The 16,480-nt window shown below is 62.3% G+C and overlaps 1 protein-coding gene across 1 annotated transcript; it reads right to left on the bottom strand.

The window, feature by feature from the left end:
- Window positions 1-5,250: 5,250 nt before the first annotated feature.
- Window positions 5,251-13,982, bottom strand: UBALD1 (UBA like domain containing 1). The gene is made up of 3 exons (XM_082312807.1): window positions 13,758-13,982; window positions 7,718-7,777; window positions 5,251-6,930 (listed from the first exon to the last, which is right to left on the bottom strand). Exons 1-3 carry the CDS (start codon window positions 13,863-13,865, stop codon window positions 6,610-6,612), a joined length of 489 nt encoding a protein of 162 aa, XP_082168933.1. The 5' UTR covers window positions 13,866-13,982; the 3' UTR covers window positions 5,251-6,609.
- Window positions 13,983-16,480: the final 2,498 nt, after the last annotated feature.

Here is a 16,480-nt window from a genome sequence, read left to right on the forward strand (position 1 = left end):
ACCACGGAGCAAAGGGAAAAGGCGACAGCACTTTGCCGGGGCGAGGAAGCTGGAGCTGGGACGCTTGTCCCCTTCAAGCATCTTCCATTTCAGTTTGGGAGAGCTCCCTGGGCATGGCCATGGGCCAGCCAGATGTGGCTGATGCTGTGGCAGCTCCACTGAGTCCCAGAGACACCCCCAAACCCGGGTCTTCACTGCGTACCACTTAGCCTCCCTTCTCCCCACGTCCCCCAGAGCCCATGGGGACCCAGCACCACGGGCCAAAACCATGTTCTTCAGGTCATGGACATGATGCAGGAGATGCTTACCACCATCTGCTCCCTGAAAACCACTGTCGAGGGCTTCCAGGAGGAGCTGCAGCTCCTGAAGGACAATTTCCAGAAGGTGCGTGCATGAAGCTGGGCTGGTTGCTGGAGAGCTCTTGGGAGAGCGGTTGGGCTCCCCAGGGACCTGCATGGATGGCACAGGGTGACAGGGATGAGGTCCTGAGCTCAGGCTCCTTCCCACCCCAAGGCTAAGCGGGGAGATGTGGGATCTGCCCTGGAGCCCAGGGGTTTTGGGTAGACACTGCCTGAAGCCACGGAGCCCAGCCCTGGCCCAGGCTGGGTGCTGCCCATCCCTGCCTGTCCCTGCTGATGCTGATCCCCACCCCTGTGATGCTGAACCCCCTGATGCCTCTGTTTAACAGGCTGGTCTGGAGGAGCTGCGAGAGCAGTCGGTGCGGCAGGACGAGCATGGCCACCTCCTGCAGAGCATCCTGGACCAAATGGTGAGTGGGGGGAGCCCTGGCAGAGGGGCTGGGAGCGGGCCTCTGTGGCACCGTGCACAGACGCACTCAGCACCCAGCCCCTGGGACTGTCCCCAAGCTGTCCAGGGTCAGGCTTTGGCAAATCCTTATGGAAAATGCACTCAAGCCTCCCAAGGGCTGCCCTGGCAGCGGTGTCCTGCCTGGGCAAGCATCTGGCCCCACAAGGCTCTTCTGGCAGGGTCCATGTCACCTTCCTAGCTGCAGGAGAAAGGACATCCATCCCTGGGCACCCCAGTGTCCTGGTGGCTTCCACCAGCCACCTCCATTGCTCTTGTCCCTCCTGCAATGCCAGGAGAGCATCATCACCCTGGGACATGGCAGCGCAGACACAGGGGTGGATTATACCCTCTAGCTTTTGAGGCCCCAGGGGACCTGCAGGGTTGGGGATGGTGCTGGGGGTGGTGGCAAGGTTTGGCATTGCCCTCCCCATCTTGGGGGCTGCCCAGGCTCTCTGCTCCTGGAGCAGGGTGGAAGGGCTGATTTCTCTCCCGGTCACAGGCAGAGGTGCATCAGGAGCTGAGCTGCTTCCCCTGGCATGCCGCCACGCTGTGCTGCAGGTCTCTCTGCGGGGTGCCCACGAGCGAGGTGCGTGCAGGCTCCCGGGTGCCAGGCTCTCTTGCTGGGGGCTGGCAATGCCCCTTGGCTCCAGGATGGAACCATGGGGGTCTTCTCTCTCCCCAAAATCTTGGGGGCTGTTTCATTTCAGAAGCTCTCTGGCCAGGAGCTCAGTGCCGAGCCTTCCCAGGAGCCAGCCCACAAGGCCCCGTGCAGGCTGAGCTGGCTGCTGGAGCAGCATGAAGCCGTGGGGACCCATGTCAGCTGCCATGAGAGCCGGCTCCAGCAGCACGGTGAGCACCGACATCCCCACCATGCCGGGCCACTGTGCCACGTTGTGCCAGCAGACCTTTGCCAGGACTGGTGGATGATGAGGCCACACTCAGCCATCCTGTCTGGGTCCCCAAGCTGCTGCAGCCCCCTCATCCCTCTGCCTCGCTCCCAGCCACACTGGTGTGGCTGGTGGGGACGTTGTCACTGCCCTCTGTGGCACCCCTGGGTGCCTTGGTGCTGGCCATGCCCAGGGACTGGCAGCAGGGACACGGGGGTCTCTGCAGCCATAAAGCCACCTGGATTTGGGACAGCACGGTGCTGGCAGCCTGCAGGAGCCAGCACTGCAAGGAGCAAAGCTTTGGTGTCTGTTTTCAGCCGACTCCGGGACCTTGGAGGACATGACTGCCCGACTGGAGACGGTGCCGGGCGAGACGAGGCACCTGCAGGACGGAGGAGAGAAGGTGCTCAGCTGCCCAGGCCTCGGAGGGGGCTGTCTGAGGGTCTGGGGGCTGCAGCCCCGCACCCCACTTGCCAGGGACACACTGGGGCTTCTCTCAGGATGTCCTTGCTAGCCACTCACTGGGGCCACCCATAAGCCTACCTCCCTGCCTCGCCCGGGTCCTGCAGCCACCCTGTTTCTCACCCAGGGCCACATTTGTCCTCCCCAGGAGCTGGATTTCGGCAGGGAGGTGCTGGGCCAGGTGGGGCAGCTGCAGGAGCAGTGCACGAGGCTGCAGGAAGCTGCGGAGCGGCTGTGGGGTGACACCAAGGACACCCAGGTGAGCACACACCTGGGCTCAGCTCGGGAGCCGCTTGTGCCGTGGTTGGCGTCTGAACTGGGCTGGGTACAGGCTTGCCCAGACTTGGCGCATCCCCACTCCGAAGCGGCTCAGCGTGCCAGGATTTTGTGGCCATGCCACGCTGGCGGAGCTGGGGATGAACAACGGTGAGCGGCTCCAAGAGAGGCATAGGAGAGGGCGGGTGGCTGGGAGCACGTGGCAGGCGTGGAGCCTGCGTGGGATGCTGGAGCACCCAGCCAGGAGCAAGGTGCTGCTGGAGCAGGGCTTGGGTGTTGTGAGCAAGCAAAGGCATGCGGGGATGGTGGCAGGGCTGGGGGTCCTCAGGGGATGGCTGACACCATGACACCCTCAGAAAGCAGACAAGGCTGCGGTGGAGACCAAAGCAAGCCAGGAGGAGCTGCAACATGCCATGGTCCAGCTGAGCGAGATGATGCAGGACCTGTTGCAGAGGATGTTCCTGCATGACCAAGACAGGCAGAAAGCCCTGGAGAAGCTTGTCAGCAAGATGGACTCCAAGGTAGCAGTGTCACCTGGGGAGGGTGGTGGGATGGAGGGATGCACCAGGCCAGGGAGCACATCCCTGGGTGGGGAGGGTGAGCCCTGAATCTGCCAACACCAAGAGATGACGGTTCTTGCGCCATGGCTGGCCATGTGTCCCAAGGTGTCCCCAATGTCCCTCAGGGGCAACAGCATCCCTTGAAATGGGATGGTGTCCCAATGAGCACCCTCGTCCTCCCTGCAGCTGGACTGTGCGGCGCTGGCTCCCCTGCAGGCACAGCTGGAGCAGGTGTGGAGGCTCACCCAGCAGTGCCTCTGCCAGGGACGCTGCTGCGGTGCCAACCATGCTGCTGGCTTCAAGAGGTGGGGGCTGCTGGGTCCCGTCGCATCCCATCCCATCCCATCCCATCCCATCCCACCTTATCCCCTCCTGTACTGCCCCATCCCCTCCCATGCTGTCCCATCCTGCCCTGTCCATCCCATCCAGACCATTTGTCTCACCCTGCCCATGGGGCACTGGCCACCTGTGGGACCTCGTGCAGTCCCTGGGGTGCCAGCAATGCGCTGAGCAGCCACCCCTGTGCTGCAGGCAGCTCTTTGATCCAGTGAAGTGCATCTCCTGCAACAGACCCCTGGCCACGGCCCCGGCGCCGTGAGTAGTGTGCAGCCCCCCCAGGACAGACCCCCATGCTGCATTTCCACTGGAGACCGCTGCCTGACTTTGCCTTCACATCCTCATCCGCAGGCACTTGGTGACCACGCGAAAGGCCAGCCAGCTCCTCCGGCCCCAGCCAGCCAGCGCCGGCAGCTCCAACTGCCCGGCACGGTGAGGCTTGCCAGGTGCCACCACGTCCCTCTCTCTCCCTTTGGGGTCCCCTCTCCCTGGGCAGGAGGGGTAACGTCGGTGCTCCCTGCCCAGGGAGAGCGAAGGGAGCGGCAGGGCCAGCCGGGGGGGCCCCGCCAGTCCTGCCAGGCCACTGTCCACCTCCAGTTCTCTCGTCACTGTCTGTCCCTGCGGAGACCCTGCAGACTTCGCCTGCGAGAATGTGAGCCCCCATCCCTGTGTGTCCCTGTGCTCTGGAAACCCACCGAGCCCACCCGGACCTCCAATGGCACCGGCTGCTCTTCCCTCTAGAGAGAAGTGGATATTTTGGGCATCAACGGGGTTGTCTACAAGGGCAGGCTGAGCTCGCTGGCTGCCGACAAGACCACCACTGTGGGCAAGGACTTCCCAGGCAGGGGAGCAGCCCCAGGGCACCGCGTTAGCTCCGGCCAGGCTGCGCAGCCACCTGAACCGGCATGTCCTGCTCATCCCAAAGCAACGAAGACCCCCCAGCCCTGCTCCCGGCACACCACGGAGATGCGCCGCGCCACCAAGTACGGCAGACACTACGTGTCCCCGTACTCATGTGAGTGCCTGCCCTGGTTGTCCCCCCCGGGGCCACCAGCCCAACCATGCAGGCTCAACCTGCTGCTGAGCGCTCCTGGGGGCTCCATGCAAGGCTGTTTGTCCTTTTGCATTGCAGGTGCTGCCATGCGGACAAAGATGGGCTCCTCGGGGGGGCAGTGGCACGCTGCCACAGGTGGCAACAGGACAGCAGGCGTCTGAGCTGGCCAGAGGGCTGTGAAATGGCCTGGGGAGGGGGCAGGCACACCAGGGCTGTGCTGCCTGGCCTCAGGGGACCGGTGGGGTGGGGGCCACACTGCCCCGGCAGCCGCTCATTGCAGTGGGGTAACACCGCAGGCCATAAAGCTGCTCCCTCCTCTGTTGCCTCTCCTGTGTGGTTCCTGGGCTTGAGGGGGCACATGGGGTGTCCTTGGGGACGTAGGAACCGGAGCCTGACACTTTTGGGCTGTGCCACGTCCCTGGGAGCTCTCTCAGTGACCAGCCAGACGTTCAGCTCTGCGGTGTGGCCCTGGATTTTCTAGTCCTGTGGCTCCTGGTGGCTCTGGGACAGTCACAAGCAGGCTCCTCTCCCCGCCACCCAGGTCTCCACACAGCTTCAACCTGTTCCACGGGCAGGTGCCTCCTTCTGAGGCCAGATCCCTTCTCCGTGTCTCCCCTGGGTGGGCTCCATGCCACGCAGCCCCTGCCTCACAGACCATCCCCACGCTGGCCTTGATGTGCTCAGGCCACCGCAGTCAGGACACGAGGCCCACAGCCCCAGCTTGCTCCAGATGCCACCAGCTCAGCCCAGTCCACCCCAGTGGGGCAGGACTGAGCCACGCAGATCCAGCACAACCCTGCACAACCCTGTCACCAGCTCCAGCCCTTGCTCCCAGCCTCTACCGAGGCTGTACAAGAGGCAGCATGGGTGAAACCATCGCTCCCACAATGTTTATTTTAGCAACACAAATAAGAGATTGAAATTAATTATTGACTGGTGAGTGCAGGGATGCAGGGGCATGGCCTCATGGGGAGAGGGCTCAGCAGCGATGGCAACCTCCAAGGGACCTGGCCCCTCTTATCCGGTGAATGGGGATAGGAGCCAGGTCACAGCAAGGCACCCAGGACCTGTGGGTGTCACACAAGAACCCGAGGACTCCCTGCAGCCCTGCCATCAGCCTGCTCCTGCTCCTGGTGGGGTGTCGCACCCACAGCTGATGTAGTGGGGCAACAGGCAGGGCTGAGCTGGCTTCTGCTGAGGCCAAGCCCTGGCATGCACCTGGCCAAAGCCAGCTGGCAGCCACCGCACGGCTGGGACGGGGCGTTTGGAGCAGCACGCACACGGCGGAGAGGCGGCCGGCCCCAGCTTGGAGGCACAATATGCTGAGAGCCACTCGGAGAGGGGATCCTGCAACACCTCAGGCCCAGGCCAGCCTTCCCCGCGTCCCGCCGCTGCTGCAAACGAAGCAAAGACACTGGGTTCAAAGCAGAAGAGCATGTATTGCAAGCGGCTGCGGCGCGTCCGGAGAGACTTCCAGCCGCCGGGAGAAAAGAACAGAGGGGTTAAAAACGATCCCAGTCTCTAGGGTTACACTGTGTCATGCAAACAGCCCCGGGGCAAACCCCATATCCCAGGAGGGCAAGGGGAGGGTGTGCTGGCACCCCCCTGCTCCCCATCGTCCAGCCCAGGGCTGGACAAGGGGCCAGGCACCTCCCCGGGAGCCAGCGTCCCCCAGCCCTGCTCACCAGCGAGCACGGCGCATGCGGGGTGGAGGCTGCGGCCGAGCAGGAACAGTCCTTGCTCTCTCCCCGCCTTACAAAAAACAAGCTGTGTGGGGTGTCTGCCTCCCACCCAGTTGAGTGGGGCCAAGGGAGGGGAGGAAAACACTCAGGCACAACCCACTCTGCCTGGTGGGGTGGCCCAGGGGACCGTGAAGAAGGGACCTCCTCCGTAAATGTCACTCGCATGCAAACTCCAGTGTCCCAAGAGAGGAGGGGGTGCTGCCTCCCCGAGAGCCCGGCAGCAGCGGGGTCCCAGGCAGAGGCCAGCACCGGTCCCGCGTCCCACGCAGCCTCCCACTGTCTCTGGGGAGCTCCGTTCAGCTCAAGGACAAGTAAAAACTACTTCAAACCAAACCCATGCAAGGCAGCTATTTGCTCGTGTGTCTCAGTGGCTGCCAGATGCCCTGGCAGCAGAGTTCCTCTCCTCTTTGGGGAGGGGGAAAAAAAAAAAATATATATATATTTATACGCAGGGGTCCTCGCCATGTTTGCTCTCCACTGCGGCCTCATCTCTCTGCCTCCATGGTCACGTTGGCCTTCTGTTCTGCCGTGGCCTGCTGGGAGACGGCGGCTGGCCAGCCCGCGGGCTGCGCCGGGGGGGCCGGAGTCCACATGCTCTGCTGCTGGCCGGGGGGCGAAGCCGCGGGCCAGGCGGGGTTGAAGGCCCCGTGCTGGGGCAGCGGCGGGGCCGGGGGCGGCGGGGAAGTCGCCATGGAGGCCACGGGGCTGCTGCTGTTGAAGCTCTCGGAGGCCTTGAGGCGGGAGAACATGGTGAGGGCGTCGGGGAAGTTAGGCGGCGTGGCCGGCGTGTTGGCAGGAGTGCACATCTGCGGGAAGGAGACACAGGGTCAGGCGTGGAGGGTCTCCACCTTCTGCCTCCCACCAGGGCCCAGTACAAGACCCCTCTGCCCCCACCGCTGCAGCACATGGAGCTCCCAGACCCACGCTCTGCTGACGATGCTGCCTGCAAGCAGCAGTTATTTAAGGCTCTGAAGACTGACGCTGTGGGGCGAGAGCTCCTGTCAGAGGGCCCAGAAGGCACCCCGCTGCGCTGGGCCAAGTCGGGGACCCCCTCTACTCCACGACCCGCTGGTGCCAGCTCAAAGGCGCAAGGCTCAGGCTCAGCTCCCACCCCACAGGAGACCGGGCGCACTCAGGCCCCGCCAGGCACTTGTTCTGCACGCTTATACTGCACGCTCCAAATCCCCAATTGTCCCAGAGAGTCAAATGAGGCCACGGCAGCCAGCAAATCCCCAAGACACATCTGCCCAGGCAGATTATGGGCTGCTCCAGGCGCCCCCAGGCTCTCTCTGCCATATTTGCCATGCCCAAAGCATCCTCCATCGGACCATCCCTCTCCAAGAAGCAGCCCCAACCCCTTTGGGTTCCAAGGGCACTCCCGGACCCGCTGTCCCACTGGACAGGCTATGCCACCCCTGGCTGCTCTCCAGGAAAACCTTCCTTGGCAGGCAGCTCTGGCAGCACCTGGCCAGACCTCCCTGCCTGCACTCCTGGAGCTGTGAAGCAGCAAGCTGGGCGTCAGCAAGAGCCCAAAGCACCCGCCAGCTGGTGCTGTGCCCCAGGCGAGAGCTGGAGAGGTGGGAAAGCACTTACCATCTGATGGTGGTGGCTGTAGGGGATGTTTGTTTCTTGGAAAAAAGCACTTAGAGCAGTCTGGAAAAAAAAAAAAAAAAAGATTATGTTAATGATGTTACCACCAGCACGCAAACTGGGAACCCACCTCATCCCTGCACACGACGGCAGGGCTTTAAAAGTCCTCAAAGATGATCCAAAACAGGCCCTGGGGGGCTGGACCGTGCCCGCAGCCCCCTTGCCCACACGGGAAAGCGCTGCGCACAGCTGCTCCCGCGTCCCCACGCAGGGACCCGCGCCTGCCGTCTGCTTGCACCGAGGCAGGAAGGGATCGCGCGTATTTGGGATCACTGTGCTCGTTGCTGAGAAGCGGCCACTGCTGGAGCGGAACCCGGCAGGCATTTCACAACTCACAGCGATGCTCCGCAACCGCTGCGTGCAGGGAGAGGAGGGAAACCAAACCCAGCAGGGGAAGCCCAGCAGGAACCGGTTAGATGCGTGTCTTTAACAGGACAAAGTTACGGTCACCATATCCACACCAGGAGATCCCCAGGGCTGGGGCTGCAACAGGTAGCCCACTCCATATACGAGAGCATTTTCAATCCTGTCATAGGCGGGGTACGGTTATGACTGACATCATTTTGGTTAGCTTCCAGTTCAGACCAGTAGTAATCTGGTAAATGTCACATGCCACGGGCATGCGAGAGGACAAGGGCGGGTTGCAGGGAGGGAACGCCGGGGACACGGGGTGGCCAGGAGGGCAGACACCCAGCCCAGGTCTGGGAGGAGCAGAGGCAGTGGGAGCTTTGGGGGACTGGGCTGATGCAGGACCAGTGAAGGTGAAGCTGACTCCTGACCTGCGCCAGGCTTTAGCTGAGTTGGGCTAGAAAACGTTTGGATTCAGCTGTAAATCAGACTTGATAGAAGTGTTAGAGAATTGGTTTGGATTCAGTTCTGGTTGGAGGAAAAGCCCTCCCCATCAAGCCCCGTTCAGTCCCCTCCCCAGGGGCAGCTGGCCTGCAGGTCTACAGACCGGGGCGCGAGGCACGGGGCTGCGGCCAGGTGCTGCCACACCACCCGAGACTTTGCTCCCTTCCTGCAAGCCAGTGATGGGGGTTACCCAAGCTGCTCAAAAAAAAAGAAGGCAGAAAAACCTGGAAAAAGCAGAGGCGGGTTGTACCAAACCCTGCGTGACTGCAGCAGCCACAGTCCTACCACCACACACACTCCTCATCCCAGTGTCCACAGCCACATGCTCCTGTGTCATACCCAGGGATGGGATGAACAAGAGCTCGGCTTACTGGTCTGATGGAAAACTATTTTGCCCCAAAACACCCAGGCTGGCAGGCCCTGGAAAGGTGAAGGGGCTGCACTCGCACCGCTGGCAAGCTGGAGCCGGCTGCTTGCAGCAGGGTTTATGGTTTCCTGGCTAAAGGGGGGTAAACTATCAGCAAGACCAGGTGGCAGCCAGGAGCGGTATCTGCAAACAATAATCCAGATCTGGGTGGGGGAAGCAATTGCTGCTGTAGAGTCTGGCAGCTCCCGGACCTCGGGGGAACATGCAATAGGCGGGCTGGTGAGGCTCTTCCCCATGAAAGTTGCATTTCTCTGTCTTAATTTAATAACACCGAACGCTGCACCCAGCCAGGCTGCGACCATGGGCAGGACCCACTGGATTCCAGCGATGGCCATATAGCAGGGTGAGGGTCTGTGGCCCCAGAGACCAGCTCTGAACAGGCCGGCACACATCTATGAATCAAGACAACAGCCAGTGGGGACACGGACACTTCTGAGGCAGCGACACCCCCGTCACTGTGCTACCCTTCGTCCTGGGTGAGGTCCCATGTCAACACCCACAGGCCCTATTGCTCAGACAGAAAGGATCGTGATAAGAAAGGGGGGAAAACAGCAAACGGGAAGCACAGGCAGAGGTGTGGGCACAGCCAGATACCGTAAGCCGATTAAATATGCTCTGTGCTCCTGCTTTCCAAGTGGCCTTGTATCTGGGACTGTGCCACTGGCAGACAGGGGCAGAGAAGGTCCCTGCTGTCTCCATGCCCACCGGTCCTTGCCGGCGCTGGGATGAAAGCTGTGACCTGGGTGGAGGAAGCACTCCACCATCACGGGCCCCTCTGCCTGAAACGCTGAGTCTCCTCCCCTCCATCTGCCCCTTTCCAAGCATGGCAGAAGCAACCCCTCTGCCCACCATGAGACCTACCTCCTTCCAGCTGCAGGGAACGGCTGCCACCTCCCAAGGGACCCAGGACCTGCAGCAGCCCCAACCCAGGCAGGCGAGAAGCCCACACACCCATCCCCTTGGTGGCACCGGGTGCCAGGGATGCACATGTAACCAAAGCTGCTGATGCTGCCTGGTCTCCAGCCAGCGTCACAAGTGCCGGGGCAATCGGTGCAAGAGCAAAGCCAATTAAGGCTCCTCTGCTTGAGAAGGAGCCTGAGCCACAGCTCAGCCCTGACCCCAGACCAAAGGCCCCGTCGCCCGTGTTGCCCTGGGCGGGAGCAGGGCAGTCCCGCACCCACTGCCTGGCTACGCTCGGCAGGCAACCAGGCCACCACACCCCCCCCCAGGGCGCAAAAACAGGAGCTTCACAGGAGATGGATCACAGAGATCCTACCAGGGTGCCAAGAGGTGTCTGTCGTGACCGAGTCACAGCGAAGATGGCTGCAGGGGTCAGGTGGGGAGATGAATGCAAGGAAACTTGGGTGCTGAGCAGAACAAGCTCAGTCTGGAGTACCAGGACACCCAGCCCTGTGCAGCCGCTCAGACAGGACCCCGGGTGCTGTTTGATCCCCTGCCCATCGTTGCCCAAGCTGCACTTGCACCCGCTCCCAGCTGCATGTGTGAGCCACAGCCGCTGCCAGAGCAGGGGATCAGATGCCAGCACAGGGGATCCAGCAGCAGGGAGCCCACGGTGCTAGAGCAGCCCTGGGGGGAACCCTGCCCTTGAGCCACAAAGGAAAGGGGCTCAATAAAACATAAATAAATCAGAAGAGGAAGTGGAAACCCAACCATGGACACAGCAGGCAGAGCCAGACACCTGCTCCTCCTCTTGTTCCCCACACACAACCTCACTACACTGAACAGAGACACTTAGCACCAGGAAAAAGGAAGGAATGGGTGTTTTTTTTAAAGCTGATATCTTCTTATCCTTCCCAAGCAGCCCCAGGGGCAATCAGGGCATAACAAAGCCAATTAATACTCTCCTACCTGGGAAGGAGCCCGACCCACCGCTCAGCCCAGCCTGACATGAGGCTCTGCAAACTCTGAAACGTCTCCTTGGTAGCCTGCTGGGTTCCAGCCATGCTGGAGGTACCTGCTGCCCTCCCTGGCTTCTCCCAAAGCGCCAGCACCTGTGGCCCCGGAGGCTGAGTGCCAGCCCTCACCCAGAGATACTCCAAATCGCCTTCTTCGGCCTGTAAACCTCCCCCTCCGATCAGTCATGGCACTGCTCCAGCTGCTAGAGGGCTGGGCTGGCACGGCCATCCCTGCTGGCACCCACCACGGCTGTCCCTGGAAGCATGGCAGAGCTCACGGTGCTGCTGCGAGAGCTGCAAACTGCACCGGGCATGCCACGAGAAAGCCTGTCCCGGGTCCCTATGAAACAGGAGTGGAGTCACAGCGAGTGGGAGAGGTGATCCACACGCTACCCACAAACTGCCCCGTTCCCCAGGGACGGAGGGGATGCAAAATAAATTGCTTCCTTGTCAAGCCCCTGAGTACGGTACAGGCTCTGATCAGCTTGCGTTGCATCAAAGGCAGCTGTATCCCCAACGGTTTCCTGACCTCCTGCCCTGCTCGCTGTCCTGGATCACGTTCCTTCCCCCTGGACAAACTCCACGTCTGCCAGGGTCGGCAGGACACCGTGCCCAGCAAACCCTCTCTGCAGCCCCCACCGCATTGTCCCCCACCAGCCACAACGGCCCCAAAGCAGCCCCAGCCCAGGAAAGCGGTCCCAAAACATCAGCATCCCTCCAGCCCAAAGCTGTCCCTGTTTCACTCAGCCTCCCTCTCCCTCCTGCTGGTGACCCGACACCCCAGGCCTCCAGCTCCCCGTCTGGCTGTGACAAATAGCAAGCGGGGTGCACGCCCACGTAGGAAAGATCCTGGGCAGATGGATGCCAGGACTTCCCCAGCCAGGACAGAGGCATAGAGCTGGGAGAACCTAGCTCCTGCTGTCTTGTCTCCGGACCATCTAGCTCACCTCGGCTGTTGGGAACACCTCTCCCCGCAGTGGTCTTACAGGCAGGAGCAACATCCTCAGGGTTGCTCCAACTCACACCGCGCCCCTGGAGTAGCACTTCGAATCCAAGGAGACTATGAGCGAAGGCAGTGTAAATTAGCACCAAACTTGCCCGAACTCCCCCAATTTGTACTCACTGCAGATGCGGGCCAGCCAGCAAACGGGTACCGCACTAGAATAACAAAAGCCTCAGAATACCACAGGCAAGAGGTGAGAGCACGCTGGAGTCAGGAGAAGACACCTCCCCGGCGTGGCTCCCCAAAGAAGGCATGCCCAGCGGCCATTTTGCAAGGAGAATTATCTGACCGTTGCACCAAAAGTGAGTGGGAACATGGTAACTGCTCATCGCAGCACGTTTGTTTACAGCCGAGCTTCCTCTGAGTCATGTGAGTGCCAAGCCGGCAGGAGACGGCTGTTTGTACTTGTGCAACTCACCAAACGGTGGCAAAGTTCTGCAAAACGCCTTTTGAAAGAAAAGTTAAACTTTTTGTCATCCGTTCCCAGCTCTTTTGCGACACGCGCGGAGGTGGTGGAAGCGGATCCCGCCCGTCCCAGAGGGCCACTGTCAAACTGTATTAGTAAACAAAACCCAGAGCACGTTACACATGCAACGCATCCACCGCCAACGGCACTCCCGTCAGCGGACCGTGGTATTAAACGGGCACGGCGGAGGGGAACGCCGGCTCGGCTTCCCACCCATCCCCACACACCCACTCGCTCCTTGGCCACGCACGGCTTGGCTTTGAACACCTCCTGGCCTCTGATTTAGCATCTGGAAATGCTGCGACTGCCCAGCGACGAACTGCCTCCGTGCCCGATCCATCCGACAGCCGTCACGTTACAGAACAAGCCCCGAATCACGTCTAGGAGGCCCGCCAGCGGCGCTCGCACCCATCCGGGCTGCGCTGCGTGCTGAAGGAGACGTGCCCTAGCCACAGGGATGAATACAAACTGAACCTCCTGCTCTCCAGACTGACTCAGACCTCCTCCTGCATCACAAAACAGACACTTCAATTACAAAGGTGCCATTAGCGTCAAATCCATCAGCTCCAGACTAGAGAGCTGCTGGGGCTGCAGAAGGAAGAGGAAAAAAAAAAAAAAAATCCTATTTAGAAAGAGCTTTGCTTGCTACAGCTGCCGCACTCCCCGCTTTGCTCCCTGCGCTTTAGCTCCAGGGATCTCTGGAGGAGCAGAGCACCCAGAAAGGCTGCCGGGGGGGACACGGGGCTCCCCACCCGCCATCCAGCCCCACGCGTGGGGTTAACCCTGCCGATGTCACGGAGGATCCCGCCTGCCAGCGAGAGGAAAAGGCGTCTGGAGCCAGAAAAGCTTTGACCTACAAAGTCCCCTCTCCCACGGCTGCCTGAGGACTCCCAACTCTCCGAGGCGGGGTGGTGGGAAAGGCTCGGCTGGGGTTTCCCACCCCACGGCCACCCGGGATGGTGGGGCCGGGCCGGGGGGGGAGCAGCGCTGCCCGGAGCCGGCCGCGGGGCGGGAGGAGGGCCGGGGCCCTCGCTCTGCACCCACCCGCGCCCCGTGGCTCCCCCGTTTCCCCGCCCTCCGCATCCCGCGTGGGGCCCCACGCCAACGCACCGGGGCCCTGCCCACGCCGCGCACCGGCCGCCCCGCTCCCCACGCCGACGCCATGGCGGGCGGGGGGGAAGGGGGGGGGGGGGGGCAGCGGGCCCCACGCTCACCGCGCTGCCCAAACCCACCCGCCTCCCTCCCTTCCCCACGCGTGGACCCGCCCCGAGCTCTCTCCCCCCTTCCCCCCCCGCCCGGTACCGGGGCGGCGGCCTCACCTCGAACTGCCAGTGGGCCGCCTGCAGCAGCTGCTTGGCCTGGTCGGCGGCGCAGCCGGCCGCCAGCACGAACTGGTTGATCATCACCTGGTGCTTGAGCTCGTCCATGGCCCCGGCCCCCCACCACCGCCGCCGCCGCCACCGCCGCCGCGCCCAGCCCGCCGCGCCGCGCCGCCCCCCGCCCTCACGGCGCCGCCACCATGGCGGAGCCGGCGCGGCTCACGCCAATGTTTACTGGGCACTGACTCACGGCGCCCGGCGAGCCCCGCCGACGGCCGCCAGGGGCGGGGCGGGGAGGGGCGGGGCGCGGGGGGGAGCCTCTGGGAGATGTAGTTCCCGCCCTCCCCGCCGCCGCGACGCCTTCATTCCGCCCGGACTACAACTCCCAGCAACCCCCGCTTTGTTTGCGGAGCGGCCGCCGGGCGCCGGCGCAAGTTGAGTGACGAGCCAAGCCGACCAATCGTCGCCCGCGGCTTGGTAGTACCTGACCGTATATGGTCAACAAAGCCGCTGCCCCCAATCAGAGGGCGGCGGGGGCGGGACGGGGCTGGGGCGGGGCGGGTCACGTGGGCGGGCGGGGGGGGGGCGCGGGCGGTGTTTACAGTCGGCCGCGTGCGGTTTCCTGTTGACGTGCGGGGCGGGGGCGCGGTAACGGCAACGGCCGCGGCGGGGCCGGCGCTGCCCTTCGGCCCCGGCGGGCGCTGGAGCCCGGCCCGCGGGTAATGTTTAACCGGGCGGCGGCTGGAGGGGTCCTCTGCGGGCCCCTGCGGTGCCCCCCGGGCCTGCGGGGGCCTGTCGGGGGCCTCTTGGCTCGCAGCTGCCTCAGGCTGGAGTGCCGGTGCCTCACAACGCCTGAGGTGAGGCGGGGAACGGCGGCCCCTTGGCCCCGGGCCTGGCCCAGGGCTCCCCCGGTAGTGCTAATAAAGGATGGCCCAGTCCCCCGCGCCGGCCTGCTCCCATTGCTCCCTGAGCCAGACATCCCTGCACCGTGCCGACATGGCTGCCGAGAGGGAGAGCCGGCAGCGGGGAGAAAGTTCTGGAAAGTGCCGGGGGGCTCCCAGAGGCATGAAAGGATCCTTTGAGAGCGAGGCATTGCCATAGCAGATGAAAGCACGCAGCCAGGCAGGCGCTGCCGGGCCGCGGCGCCCGGGGGGGACACAATGGTGTTGCTAAGTACCAGGAAACGATAAGCAGGCACGGACACGCGGTTGAGTGGCTGGGAGGTAATAAAGCAAGGGAAAAGCGGGGCGAGACGAAGGGAACTGCTGGCTCTGCAGGGCTTGGGAAGGCCTCCGGCCTCCTCCACCTTTCCTGAGCGATTCTGGGCTCTTTCCTGCCATTTGTGTTGGGGTTTAGCCTCGCCGCGAGCAATTTGTTCGCTAGCGCCTCTGACCCTGGCCGGTGTTTCACATATGGCTGCAGATGTTTCTGAGCCGTGAGGATTAATGGCTGAGGCTCAGGCAGGTCACACATTTGACCTGAGGGGTTTGCAGCCTCCGCTGCTCAGACACGAATTGCCCCAGTATTGTCCAAATCTGCCCACCTGGTAACCGGCTTCCACGTCTCCTTTAGTACCCATGCAAAGTACTCCAGGCCTCGGAGGATGCTGGGGCCGAGGGGATTCCTCCTCCTTGTGTACATGCCACTGCCCAAACTGGAGTGAGAGCGCAGCTCTACGATGCTGGCAGTGGAACAGGTGAAGAGGTGACCATTCTTATTTACAAGGTCGAGACAACACCAAGAGAGAATTGGCAAGAGGAGATCTGTAGCCAGCAAGGTGTAAATACAGCTGGGAAAACGAATCTCCTGAAGGATTATTTTAACGGAGAGAAGCAGACATTTTTAGCAACTTTGCAGTCTGATTTTTGAAGGGGGAAGGGTTGGTCCCGGCCCAGCAGGGCTTTCGGGGAGGGTTGCAAGCCCTTTGGAGCAGGGCAGTGTTTAGGGAGGCAAAGTTCATGGGCTCGCCGCTCCTTCTGGTGAGGAATAACTCTGCGTGTAGTCTCCAGGGCTCTTGAACCTTGTTGTTTTCCCAAGTACCCAACAAACAAAGTGAGTGACAGCACTGGGGAGGGGACAACTGAGACAAAGCAACTTGCTTCACTGGGTGATAAACCCCTGAGCAGCTGGACTTTGGATGAGCTGCTCCGGTGAGTGGAAGGTTTGCAGGCAAACATGCTTCCTTGTTTACACGGGCGTGCTCGTAGCTGCCTCCCCGGCAGAGACGTCCAAGGAGACTCCTGAAGGGCAGGTCACGGTAGCTGGAGAGACGTGTGTGAAACGTGTCCAGCTTCAGAACTCCTTGTTCATCCACATTTTGCAGGAAGGAGCAATATAGTGGGTGCCAGCTGGGTCTGGGACATAGTGACACGACTTGTGGTGGTGGTGAGTGTACAAACGAGCAGTAGGGACCCCTGAGAGCCGGCAGAGGAGGTGGGCTCACAGCTGAAGGATCCCTCCTCTATCCTGCTGCTCCTCTCCAGGTCGTGCTGGAGAACGGCTCCAGGCTCACCTTTTTCTGGATGGATTTTGCCCAGCAGGAAAGGTGGCCGAGCTGGAAGGCAGCGCAGGAGCCAAGGCCTCCTCACGCCCCTGGGGCTCTGCAGGGCCCTGGGGGCAGGAGCCCTGGCCCGTTTTCACCCTGGTCCTCCCCAGCTTGGCTGCTCTCACTCCGCACAATGATGGCACCTGGGGTTTCAGGCTCCCTCGTACCTCCTTTGAGG

This window comes from Platalea leucorodia (genome assembly GCF_965183815.1).
Source record: "Platalea leucorodia genome assembly, chromosome: 5".
In the NCBI taxonomy this organism is placed as follows: Eukaryota; Metazoa; Chordata; class Aves; order Pelecaniformes; family Threskiornithidae; genus Platalea; species Platalea leucorodia.